The sequence below is a fragment of the Ranitomeya imitator genome, chromosome 2 (assembly GCF_032444005.1).
Source record: "Ranitomeya imitator isolate aRanImi1 chromosome 2, aRanImi1.pri, whole genome shotgun sequence".
NCBI classification, from domain to species: Eukaryota; Metazoa; Chordata; class Amphibia; order Anura; family Dendrobatidae; genus Ranitomeya; species Ranitomeya imitator.
This window is the reverse complement of record NC_091283.1, coordinates 393,919,047-393,932,457: the sequence shown is the minus strand read 5'-3', so window position 1 is coordinate 393,932,457 and position 13,411 is coordinate 393,919,047. Positions and strand designations below refer to the sequence as shown.

Below are 13,411 nucleotides of genomic sequence, written 5' to 3'. Positions count from 1 at the left end.
ACAAGCCAGGCAAAACTCACAGCTGGGGGCTGCAACCATAAGCTGTCAGCATCAGCAAGGTTAGTTATCAAGAATAGACGGGTCACCACACCGTATTTTTTAATTATTTAAATAAATAATTAAAAATACCGTGTGGGGTCCCCCTCATTTTTGACAAGCAAGCTTGCTAAAGCAGACAACTGAGGGCTGGTATTCCCAGACTGGTAAGGGGCCACAGATATTGCCCCACCCAGCCTAAAATAGCAGCCTGCAGCTGCCTAGAAAAGGCACATCTATTAGATGCGCCAATTCTGGCGCTTTGCCCGACTCTTCCCACTTGCCCTTTAGCGGTGGCAAGTGGGGTTCAAATTTGTGGGATTGATGTCACCTCAAGCTCACGGCTTAGTAATGGAGAAGCATCTATAAGACACCTATCCATTACTAATCCTATAGTTATATGGCAAATAAAGACACAGCCAGAATAAAATCCTTTAATTGAAAAAATGACATAGACTCCTTTAATAATCTCAATTAAACCATACTTACGACCTTGCCTGCTTCCACCGAATTAACTGCTGCGAGCGAAGCCTCAGTGACTGGAAGTGACGCCATCACGGGTACCTACAGTCACCGAGGCTCCGTTCCCAGCTGGGCTGAACTGCGGTGACCTTGCTGACATCACGCCAACACCGTGAGAGTTTTCCCCCACAGTGCTAACAGGAATCTCACAGAGGTCACCGCAGTTCCGCTAGTCACTGATGCTGCATTCGCAGCAGTTCATTTCCCAGTGGTTTTCAGCCTGGACAGTCTCATCTTGGCACCGTCCAGGTTGAAAACTGTTTTTCCCCCAGACATAGATTACGGCGTGGGAGAGAACGACAGACAGGTATGGTATATTGTTGTTTTATTAGTTTTGGTCTATTACAGGAGAACGAGGGCTTTGGTTGAATTTTGCGAGGTTGCAAGTATGGTTTAATTAAGATTATTAAAGGAATCTGTTTGATATTTTCAATTATTGGGTGTCTGTGTTTTTTTACAATGTGACTATGGGGTTAGTAATGGGGGCGTCTTATAGACGCCTCTCCATTACTAACCTCGGAGCTTGATGTCACCGGACAATACAAAGGTGACATCAACCCCCCAAACTATCACCCCACTTGCCACCGCTACAGGGCAAGTGGGAAGAGCCGGGCAAAGTGCCAGAATGGGCGCATCTAATAGATGTGCCTTTTCTGGGCAGCCGCGGGCTGCTATTTTTAGGCTGGGGGGGGTCAATATCCATGGCCCCTTACCAGCCTGAGAATACCAACCCCAGTTGTCTGCTTTAGCACGGTTGGTTGTCATTAATGGGGGGGACCTGACGCCATATTTTTAAATATTTATTTAAATAATCAAAAAATACAGCATGGGGACCCCTCTATTCTTGATAACTAGCCTTTTGCTGAAGCTGACAACTGAGGATTGCAGCCCCCAGCTGTGAGTTTTGCCTGTCTGGTTAACAAAAACAGAGGGGAACCCATGCTGTTTTTTTTTAATTATTTTTTACAGCGCAGGAGCGGCTGATGAATACTCCTATCCGCTGCTCCTGCTCTCGCTGAAATTAGCGGCAGCGGGTGTAGGATAATGGGAGCAGTTGTCCCACCAGTTGACACCAGTGACAGGAGGTAATCTTTATACCTCCGATCACAGGTGAGCGTTCACGCTGTCTTCTGACAGCGTGGGAACCGCAGCTCTCTGACCGGCGGGGATGATTTCAAAGCCAATCAGAAGTGGTGTTTGCGCGCTGTCTTGCACATTACAGAGCCGCAAACACTGGATGTTCGGGCCCCCCATTCAAGTTAATGGGATCTGGGTTCGGGTACTGTTCTGGCACCCGAACATGAACTTTTTGTAACTGTTTGGCCAAACCCGCCAGACCCGAACATCCAGGTGTCTGCCCATCTCTAGTGATAAATCATTAGGTGTAAAATCCACATAAAAAAAACCTACCTATAACAGACCCTGAAAAATTTTACAGATAATTATACCATCCAGCGACTTCTCTGCATTTAATGGTCACTACTCACCTGTGCGGTTATCTGTAGGAATCTCCTTACCCCGCTCATCACCCCTCACATATGTCTCTGTAGTATTAATATGGGCCAGATCTTCACCCTGAAAATAATATTGGACAAGTCCCTGAAAGATAGAGAAGTTGCATAAATTGAGTTAAAAAAAAGTAAATGAAAATGGCAACCAAAAATGACATCATAGTGCCTTTTAGCAATTTAAATGGTCATGTTCCCAACTGGGTAGTCAGAATAAGGGTATGTGCATACACTGTATTTTTAAGGGGAATTCTGTCTGGAACCCATCTGCAAAACGGGTCTGCAGACGGCTAAAAGACATCGTGAGCACATACCCTAAGGCTGCACATACCCTTTATTAGGTAGTAAAGTCCCCTATACACATTAGAGTAATGTCGGCCTAACCTGCTGATTCCAAGGGGTATCACTGACAGTTTAATGTGTATTGATGCCTCTGACTGATGACGTCAGTGTAGATAATATCTGATGGCAGAATACAGATCCTGTTGATATATCTGGCCTCATACAGACAGTTGTATTTTTAGTCTTTGTATTGTTCATGTGTGCGGTGAACAGCACACTGACCCTATAATGATCTTGTATCAGTAATTTAAAGATTACTAAATCAACACTAATACAGGATGAGAACCAACATCAGGACATGCATTCATCACCAGAACCACCAGCACAATATAAATACAGAACCAGGAGAGTCATCAGTACATGAATACAGCATCAGAACAACAAGCAGCACATGTATAGATCACCAGATCCATCATCAGTACATGTCTAGATTAACAGAGCAATATTTTAATGCATCTCCACTTCCATTGTCAGAACATAAATACAGCATCGGAATCATGATCAGTACAGGAATATAGCACCAATCTTAGTACATAAACCAAATTCAATGTCAGCTTAGCCTCCGGCATATACAATTGCATAGCATGAACTTGCAACTCGCATTATGTCCTTAACGGGAACCTGTCACCCCCGTTTTTTCGATATGAAATAAAAATAAGGTTCAATAGGGACAGAGCTCAGCTTTACATCAGTACCTTTCATATCCCCGGATTCCCCACCTTTGCTGCCAAAATACCTTAGTAATCTCTCCGTTTTCATATGTCAATCACCCCGCTCCAGTCCGATGGGCGGTGTCTAATCGCCAATTCTCCCCACCTCCGGCTTTGCTCTACGAATCTTCTTCGCGAGTGCGCAGTATGTTTTGCCCAACAGTGGGCAAAGCATTCAACTCATTTTCCTTGACGTTCTGTGCCCCGGAAGTCTTTCTGTGCTTCTGGGGCACAGAGCATAGGGTCAGAAGCCGGCGCATGCGCAATAATAATTTCATGCTTTGCCCACAGTTGGTCAAAGTATACTGCGCAGGCGCTGAGGCTAATTGAATGCGCAACTGCAGAAACTGACCGGGATCTGTGGTATTCACAGATCTAGTTACGTCTGACACGATGAGGAGCGGTGGGAAGAGACAGCGATTAGGCCCCACCCATCGGACCGGACTGGCGTGATTGACATATGAAAACAGAGAGATTACTAAGGTATTTTGGCAGCAAAGCTGAGCTCAGGCCCTATTGAACCATATTTTTATCTCATATCGAAAAAACGGGGTGACAGGTTCCCTTTAACAATGATAAGGCGATGATGAGAGTTGTAGTTACCATTCAACATCAGACTATGAAGCACTTCTACTACATTTCTTATTCATGAATTGTGTGTATATGTGCATGCAATGTAGTGTGAGTGTACTAATATAGTCACCTACTGATTTCTCCGGTGTCTAACTCTAATGACGATATTATCTGCTTCTCAGTGACCGCACTTGCAACTACTATATATTCTATGTGTGAGCCTAAAGCATCTTTTACAATGAAAGCTAATGAAGCTTTGTTTTGATGCTCCAAAGGTTTCTGTTGAGAAAGGTTACTTCCGGATCCTGCAGAGCACAGTGTGACTTGGACAGTCTGGAGAACGTTAACATCACTGGAAATCAGAGAAGAACGGCGATGGACACCAGAGAGAGCAGCAGGTGGTGAGTATATTTATACCCTGCAATTAATGCACTTAATAGCCCTGTGTGTCTGTACTGTACATATATTGGCTGGCGAACAGTTCATGCAGCATTATGTGCATACGCTATTTAGTATACTATGGCTCTATTGTACAGTATAAGCGCATTTTACCAGTGACCTTTCATGTCTCCCCTATTTCCTCATAGATTGTAAGCTTTGCGAGCAGGGCCCCCACTCCTTTTGATATCCGAGTTATGCTTATTCTGTAAGGTCTTTATTGTCTGTACAAGTCTCTCCTAAAATTGTAAAGTGCTGAGGAATATGTTGGTGCTATAAAGATAAAAATTATTATTATTATATACACAAACATTTAATAAATGAAATGCATACTAGGAGTACTTTTTAACGTTTGGGGACATCTAATATGCTTTTTGAGCCTTTTAATATTGAGCAGATAGGTGCCGGTCTGGGTCCTGAGACCCCACCGATTTCCTGTTCCGGCTGAAAACGCACAAAGGTGAGGACAGTGACGCCACCACTGATTGGGCGCTATCGTCATGTGTTGCAAAACTGCATGAGAGCCCCGGAGAGAGCGGGTGCCGACACTACGGGAATGGCGATGCCATGTGACGGGAGTATAGGCTTTACTATGTAATGGGGGTGAAGCGAGGGGTATGAGGAGAGGTTGTCCAATTAGTGGACAACTTCTTTAAATATCATTCACACATTATTAATGTATCCTACACCAACCTTAAATTTTGATGCTGAATGTTTATATATAATCACAATATTCATAGTATAGCCTTGATAACATTGCAAGGAGAATAACCACAAGGTTGGTAGTTTTTTAAATACTGGTCCTGGCTAATACAGCACCAATGCCCGTGTTGGAAGTCGCTCAGATCACTCTGTCTTCCAGTTTTAATAGAAATTCATCACTTTAATTCATACTACACTGCGGGATCACAGGTCTCATTCCACACAATGAAGATCAAATCTGGAAAGTGCCGGTGTCTCTAATACATTGTCCATTCAGTGTAAAATACTGTTGGATAAAACAAAACTGAACACAAGACCTTCACAGCAGCCTTCTACACATCATAGGAAAGATCTCATGACACCTTCTCTCCATCTACCTGATGATCCTGAGGAACATCGGGATCTTCTTGTTTACGGTCCTGTAGAAGAAGAGGACGGGGACATCTCTCTGGTGTTGTCCTCTCACTGGATTGAACTGGAGGAAACACATACAGGACTGAATTCATTCTTTACATACAGATAATTATAGGCCGTGTGTATTTAGTGCTGTCTATTACCTGGTGATGTGAGGGGCTGGGGAACCTCCATCATGACGTCCTTGTACAGATCTTTGTGTCCTTCTAAATACTCCCACTCCTCCATGGAGAAATAGACGGTGACATCCTGACACCTTATAGGAACCTGACACATACAATGATACCGTCATCCCCAGATCCCTCCATAGCGTTACTGTATAATGTCCCAGTATTCCCAGCAGTGTCACCTCTCCAGTCAGCAGCTCAATCATCTTGTAGGTGAGTTCTAGGATCTTCTGGTCATTGATGTCCTCATGTGTCAGGGGGTGAGGTGGAGGCACCGTGATTGGGCTCAGGGGTCTTCCCTGTCTCTCATACACAGGGGCCTGACAGCGCTCACTAGAGGTCTTCTTCACTACTGTGTAATCCTGGTTATGGAGAGACACATTAATAAACCTCACTACAGACATTTCCAGAGTCCTCACCTCTCCAGTTCTGTCCATCTGTTATTCCCATAGATAAGAATGATGTAATGTGACGTCATCAGAATCTCTCACCTCTCCAGTAAGCCGGAAGAGGATCTCTAGGGTGAGGTGTAATATCCTCTCCGCCATCTTGTCCCTGTCCCTATCCATCCTTGTAGCGTCACTCAGGAGAATTCTCTTATATAGAAGATCTCCACTGAGAGGATCCGATATTGTAGGGACCTGAATGGGGAGAAGATGATGATGGAACATCATAAAGATCCCATGTAAGAAATCTCCGGAGCTGTTACCGGCGTCACATGATCACTACATCCAGTCATGGCCCCGTCCTGCCCCCGGTATAACACATAGTCCCATTATAGTCACATACAGAGATTTATCACAGGCTCAGCACTGAGGGGGTTAATGTCCCCTGCGCCCAGTAATGGGGAATCTTCAGCACCTACCTCCACCTGCAGAGCCGCACTCCACATATATGGCTGTTCTGTGCGCACAGGACCTGTGATGAGGTCACTGGAGGGGAGGAGTCAGGGATCACATGATCAGGGGCCTCTCAGTGTCTGCAGGACTCTGCTGGTTGTCATGGTGCTGGTGGATGAGGGGAAATTTATGTGTGGGGTCCGGAGGTGTTTACAGTGTGTATGGAGCAGTGCCGTGTGTACGAGGTGTACGGAGCGAAGTAGTGCGTGTATGAGGTGTATGTAGCTGAGCCATGTATGTACAATGTGTATGTAGCAATGCTGTGTGTTGGCCCCCTTAAAAATAGTCTGGGTGAGATGGTGGATGAGGATGAGGAAAAAGCCAATATGCTAAATGACTTTTTTTCATCAGTATTTACACAAGAAAATCCCATGGCAGACAAAATGACTAGTGATAAAAATTCCCAATTAAATGTCACCTGCTTAACCCAGCAGGAAGTACGTCGGCGTCTAAAAATCACTAAAATTGACAAATCTCCGGGCCCGGATGAGATACACCCTCGAGTACTGCAGGAATTAAGTACAGTCATTGATAGACCATTATTTTTAATCTTTAAAGACTCCATAATAACAGGGTCTGTGCCGCAGGACTGGCGTATAGCAAATGTGGTGCCAATATTCAAAAAGGGGACAAAAACTGAACTCGGAAACTATAGGCCAGTAAGCTTAACCTCTACTGTGGGTAAAATCCTGGAGGGCATTCTAAGGGACGCTATACTGGAGTATCTGAAGAGGAATAACCTCATGACCCAGTATCAGCACGGGTTTACTAGGGACCGTTCATGTCAGACTAATTTGATCAGTTTCTATGAAGAGGTAAGTTCCGGACTGGACCAAGGGAACCCAGTGGATGTAGTATATATGGACTTTTCAAAAGATTTTGTTACGGTGCCACACAAAAGGTTGATACATAAAATGAGAATAATGGGGATAGGGGAAAATATGTGCAAGTGGGTTGAGAGCTGGCTCAGGGATAAGAAACAAAGGGTGGTTATTAATGGAACACACTCGGACTGGGTCGCGGTTAGCAGTGGGGTACCACAGGGGTCAGTATTGGGCCCTCTGCTTTTTAACATGTTTATTAATGACCTTGTAGGGGGCATTCAGAGTAGAATTTCAATATTTGCAGATGACACTAAACTCTGCAGGGTAATCAATACAGAGGAGGACAATTTTATATTACAGGATGATTTATGTAAACTAGAAGCTTGGGCTGATAAATGGCAAATGAGCTTTAATGGGGATAAATATAAGGTCATGCACTTGGGTAGAAGTAATAAGATGTATAATTATGTGCTTAATTCTAAAACTCTGGGCAAAACCGTCAATGAAAAAGACCTGGGTGGATGACAAACTCATATTCAGTGGCCAGTGTCAGGCAGCTGCTACAAAGGCAAATAAAATAATGGGATGCATTAAAAGAGGCATAGATGCTCATGAGGAGAATATAATTTTACCTCTATACAAGTCACTAGTTCGACCACACTTAGAATACTGTGCACAGTTCTGGTCTCCGGTGTATAAGAAAGACATTGCTGAACTGGAGTGGGTGCAGAGAAGGGCGACCAAGGTTATTAGAGGACTGGGGGGTCTGCAATACCAAGATAGGTTATTACACTTGGGGGTATTTAGTTTGGAAAAACAAAGACTAAGGGGTGATCTTATTTTAATGTATAAATATATGAGGGGACAGTACAAAGACCTTTCTGATGATCTTTTTAATCATAGACCTTAGACAGGGACAAGGGGGCATCCTCTACATCTGGAGGAAAGAAGGTTTAAGCATAATAACAGACGCGGATTCTTTACTGTAAGAGCAGTGAGACTATGGAACTCTCTGCCATATGATGTTGTAATGAGTGACTCATTACTTAAATTTAAGAGGGGACTGGATACATTTCTTGAAAAGTATAATGTTACAGGGTATATACACTAGATTCCTTGATAAGGCATTGATCCAGGGAACTAGTCTGATTGTCGTATGTGGAGTCGGGAAGGAATTTTTTTCCCCAAGGTGGAGCTTACTCTTTGCCACATGGGTTTTTTTTTTGCCTTCCTCTGGATCAACATGTTAGGGCATGTTAGGTTAGGCTATGGGTTGAACTAGATGGACTTATAGTCTTCCTTCAACCTTAATAACTATGTAACTATGATGTATGTATAGCAGGGCTGTGTCTATATGAAGCAGAGCTGTGTGTGTACAATGTGTATGTAGCAGAGCTGTGTATATAATGTGTATGTAGCAGAGCTGTGTGTATATAATGTGTATGTAGCAGAGCTGTGTGTATATAATGTGTATGTAGCAGAGCTGTGTGTCTCCATTACTTTTATTCTGCTGTTATACATCATGCAATATACAGAGGGGAAAACCAGTATTTGATACACTGACAATTTCGAAAGTTTTCCCACCTACAAAGAATGGAGAGGGCTGTAATTTTTACTGCATGTACTCTTCAACTGTGAGAGACAGAATCTAAAAATAAAATCCAGAAAATCACATTGTATGATTTTTAAATAATTAATTTGCATTTTATTGCATGAAATAAGTATTTAATCATCTACCAACCAGCAAGAATTCTAGCTGTCACAGACCTGTTAATTTTTGTTTAAGAAGCCCTCCTACTCTGCTCTCATTACCTGCATTAATTGCACCTGTTTGAACTCGTTACTTGTATAAAAGACATCTGTCCACACAATCAATTACACTCCGACCTTTCCACCATGGCCAAGACCAAAGAGCTGTCTAAGGACACCAGGGACAGAATTGTAGACCTGCACAAGGCGGCTGGGATGGGCTACAGGAGAATAGGCAAGCAGCTTGGTGAGAAGGTAACAACTGTTGGCACAATTATTAGAAAATGGAAGAAACACAAGATGACTGTCAATCTTCCTCAGTCTGGGGCTCCATGCAAGATCTCACCTCGTTGCGGTAAGGATGATTCTGAGAAAGGTCAGGGATCAGCCCAGAACTACACAGGAGGACCTGGTCAATGACCTGAAGACAGCTGGGACCACAGTCTCAACCATTACCATTAGGACTTTGTTTGGTGTGCTCCAGTGGTATTCATCTTCTTAGGCACAGAACTGTGGTCGCTCACACTTGTGTGCGTAAAAGATACCTAAAATGATGGGACACCTCCAGAACAGGAACCATACGGAGTCTAAAGTGACTCCATGTGCCTGATTATATTGTGTGGTTTCGTTGGGGTTTTTTCTCAACAGCGGTTTTGGGGATTTACACAGAGACCACAACGTAAGGGCTCAGTGGAGAGCACAGGATAACTGTGAACAAAGCTTTATTTCGATTTTTGAGAGGTAGGATAAATAAATATACAGCAGTACAACAATAGTTCTTATTTTTATGCCATTTTTTGTGCGGTGCAAGTTAGAAGATGGATTTGGATTTATTCTTCAAGATTATATTGATACCAAATTTATACAATTTATTTAAGTTTTGCTGTTTTAAAAATCTACTATATGATCGTCTAATTCTGTCTGTTTGTCTGTAATGAAAATCCCACGTCACTGATTGGTCGCCACATAGTTCACTCACGTTTACTGAAGAAGTTCTGTCAGTCACAGTGCCTTGTGAACCCAGTAATTCCTCTTAAACTTTTAATTTTACCCCACACTGACCATAAGCATTACTGTCGGAAATTTAGACACCTACGGTTTAAATTTATTCGCCTCTAACTTAGACAATAGGGGACCCCGACCCCCCAGAAACTGAAGAATCCCTCGACCTCCCCCTATTTCCTCAGATGTGTCCTCCATTCTACTTGCCAGATGTTGACACTGGGAAGAAAAAAAATATAGCCAAGTGTTAGGCAATGCCAACCCTCCCTCCTCCTTTGTAAGTGCTCTAACTTAATTCTCGCACCCTTTTTCAACCATATAAGTTCCCTAAACAGTGCATTAATTTTAAAGAACCTATTTTGGGGAAGCCAAATTGGGGAGTTATGAGGAACATATAAAAGCTGAGGCATAATCACCATTTTCAACAGGTTCACTCTCCCAACTATTGACAAATGTAACTTAGTCCAGGCCTTAATCTTCTGTTTAATCCCAGCCACAAGTGGGGAAAGATTTAAGCGTTCATAATCTAATATGTTATTTAATACATTGATACCCAGGTATTTAAAACATGACACTACTGGCACCTGTGGAGCTCTAACCACAGTTGGGTCTAATGGTAAAATAGCAGACTTTTCCCAATTTATGACCAAACCCGATATAGCCCCAAATGCAGCAAAAAGTGACATTACTCCATTGAGCGATCCGTCAGAGTCAGCCAAAAACAGGAGAATGTCATCGGCGTCGAGAGCCACTTTCTCCTCTAATGTCCCTTACCTAAACCCCTCAATTTCTGGGCTAAGTCTTATCCTCGAAGCCAAAGGCTCCACCGCCAGGGCGCAAAGCAGCGGAGACAGAGGGCAACCCTGCCTCTACCCCTATACAGATTGAAGGGTTCAGATAACAGTCCATTTGCTCGTATTCTTGCCGATGGTTCTTTGGGTTTATATTGTTAACAAATATATTATAGTGTCGATGTACTTCTTTCGTCCGATGATTTATTTAAACACAGTTAGCTATTCATGTAATGGTGTTAGGGGTCGAGTTCCCTTCTGCACAGGGGGAATCTCGGGCCGTTTCTGCTGTGGTCTCCCATTCTTCTCCTGTCGCAGTGAAACCTGCTCAGCAGAGACGTCGGTCCTTGCGTCTGGCTCAGTCTCCCTCTGTGCTTAGGCTTGCTGTTGCTTCTCCAGCTATTGCCATTAAAGCTAGTGCTGGGCAGCAGCGAGGGTGAGATCTCCCGTTGGAGATCGAGGGTCACATGCTCAGATGCTGCAGCGGTTCCCATTGGTCCTCCTGGAGGGTCCTGAAAGGGCTAACTTCTGTGGCAGCTGCCCATTGGTCCTTTATTGGAAGGTCCTGAACATAGTGCAGCTATATAAGCTTCACATGACCGCTCGGCCATGCGGTAGTGTACAATTGTATACGTGTGTTTGTTGTGAGTGCAAGTCGTTCATTAAATACCCCTACCCTATTGTATGACTGTTCGCGTAAGGTGTATGGCTGCTATCTAGCGCCCAACTAACCACTCAACGTGTCACACACGAATCAGCGTCTATTGCTGTGACCGCCAGTGCGGCGCCACGCGCCAGTAGTGCGCTTCCTGACCCACGTCTGGGTGCTTAGTGGTGTCAGCCAGCACGGCACAGTTCACACTTTGGTGCTCTAACTATCAGTTACCTAACACACCCAGTTGCGGTGTTGTGCGCAAGTAGTCTGAACGGACTTCAACCCTGAGTCTTGGGATTGAGTTCACTGACTCCTTGCTTGTACTCTTTAGTGCGGTATTGCGGTCCTGTGGCTTTACAGGGTTCGCTTCCACCGCCATATAGCGCTGCCATTTACTAGCAGCAGGTTTTCACCTGCACGGTGGACCCCGGACTGCGAACGCACCTATTAATATTTCATCTTATACTTGGTGCGTTCCGCCAGTCCTAACAAATGGTTTATATATTTTGATGATCTGTTTAATAATTTCGTTCAGTTGTACTAAGTTATGTGAGCAATAAAATTTAATGATAATGTATATATTTTACCCGGAAAATCCAGTGTATTCATTGCATTATTCTTAAATCTTCATAAATAAACTACATACACATTCTAGAATACCCAATGCGTTAGAATCGGACCACCATCTAATTTTATATATATATATATATATATATATATACATATATATATATATAATTTTTTTTTCTGTTGACGTATTCTGGAAGCTGTAACTTTTTTATTTTTCTGGCAAACAAAACTGAGGGCTAATTTTCTGCCCAACAATTTGATTTTTTGTTTTGTACCATTTTGAGGTACATAACTTTTTTTGTTTTAACACTTTTTGTTACAATTTTTCAAACAAAGAATGGACTAAAATGCAAAATTCAGTTATTGTTTTTAATATATCTTTTTGGTTGGTTTGCGGTGCAGTAAAAGAACAATTCATTCTTTGGGTCAGTATTATACCAGATTTACTTTTTTTTATGCTTTGTTACTTTTACACACTAAAAACAATATTTTACATTAATTTGTTTTTGCATCTCATATTCTGACAGCTGTAAAGCTTTTATTTAGTTGCTGAATGAACAATATTATGGCTTGTTTTTGCAGGACAAGTTGACGCTATCATATATATATTTTTTACATTACACTTTTTGATCACTGTTTATAACATTTTTTGTTTGTCAGTATGATGAAAAAACCCTACATTTTTTACGTATTTTTTATTACATTTTTTATGGTGTTCGCCATACGGAATAAATAAGGAGACAGTTTAATTGTCCGGTATTTCAGATCTGGTGACACCAATTATGTGATGGTATTTTAGTTGTATCACAAAGGCTGCATTTTTAGTGGCTTATTGGGTTTTCGGGATTTCTGTGTGCATTTGTGTGTGTTTTTTCTTTCTACTTCTTATCATATGATATGTGTTTTAAACACTTAGATGCCGCTGTCGTGATTGACAGCGGCATTAACGGGTTAACCGGATTTCAGATACAGATGTCAAATACAGTTGTCACTCGCATGGGATTTTCACCCACTGGGTGCGCTATTTACTTATTTTTCACTGCTGTTTTAATATGAGAAATAAGGACTCTAAATGGCTGCCATTTGATTCATGCACGGTGGCGCAGTGGTTAGCACAACAGCCTTGCAGCGCTGGGGTCCTGGGTTCTAATCCCACCCAGGACAACATCTGCAAAGAGTTTGTATGTTCTCTCCGTGTTTGCGTGGGTTTCCTCCGGGCACTCCGGTTTCCTCCCACATTCCAAAGACATACTGATAGGAATTCTAGATTGTGAGCCCAATCGGGGACAGTGATGATAATGTGTGCAACCTGTAAAGCGCTGCGGAATATGTTAGCGCTATATAAAAATAAAGATTATTATATCAGGGGTCGTTAAATTGTTAATTGACAGGCTAGTTGTTGAGTGGCAACTGTTCTGATCTATAGCAGCATTTCTCCAATGCCACATCAAACAGAAGAGAGAGGTACTGTATCAGATAACTTATTTATGTAAATTTATGTGAAGTTTA

At 42.7% G+C, this 13,411-nt stretch overlaps 1 protein-coding gene across 1 annotated transcript in view; it reads right to left on the bottom strand.

The window, feature by feature from the left end:
* The window catches only part of LOC138667044 (uncharacterized), a 38,752-nt gene extending 32,421 nt beyond the window's left edge, over window positions 1–6,331 (bottom strand). The window contains exons 1-6 of the mRNA XM_069755297.1: window positions 6,278–6,331; window positions 5,904–6,053; window positions 5,595–5,774; window positions 5,389–5,512; window positions 5,209–5,306; window positions 2,046–2,157 (exon numbers count right to left, since the gene is read on the bottom strand). Coding sequence (XP_069611398.1) covers window positions 2,046–2,157; window positions 5,209–5,306; window positions 5,389–5,512; window positions 5,595–5,774; window positions 5,904–6,053; window positions 6,278–6,304 — 691 coding nt within the window. The 5' untranslated portion in view covers window positions 6,305–6,331. The remainder of the gene's footprint in view (window positions 1–2,045; window positions 2,158–5,208; window positions 5,307–5,388; window positions 5,513–5,594; window positions 5,775–5,903; window positions 6,054–6,277) is intronic.
* Between the last annotated feature and the right edge of the window lie 7,080 nt (window positions 6,332–13,411).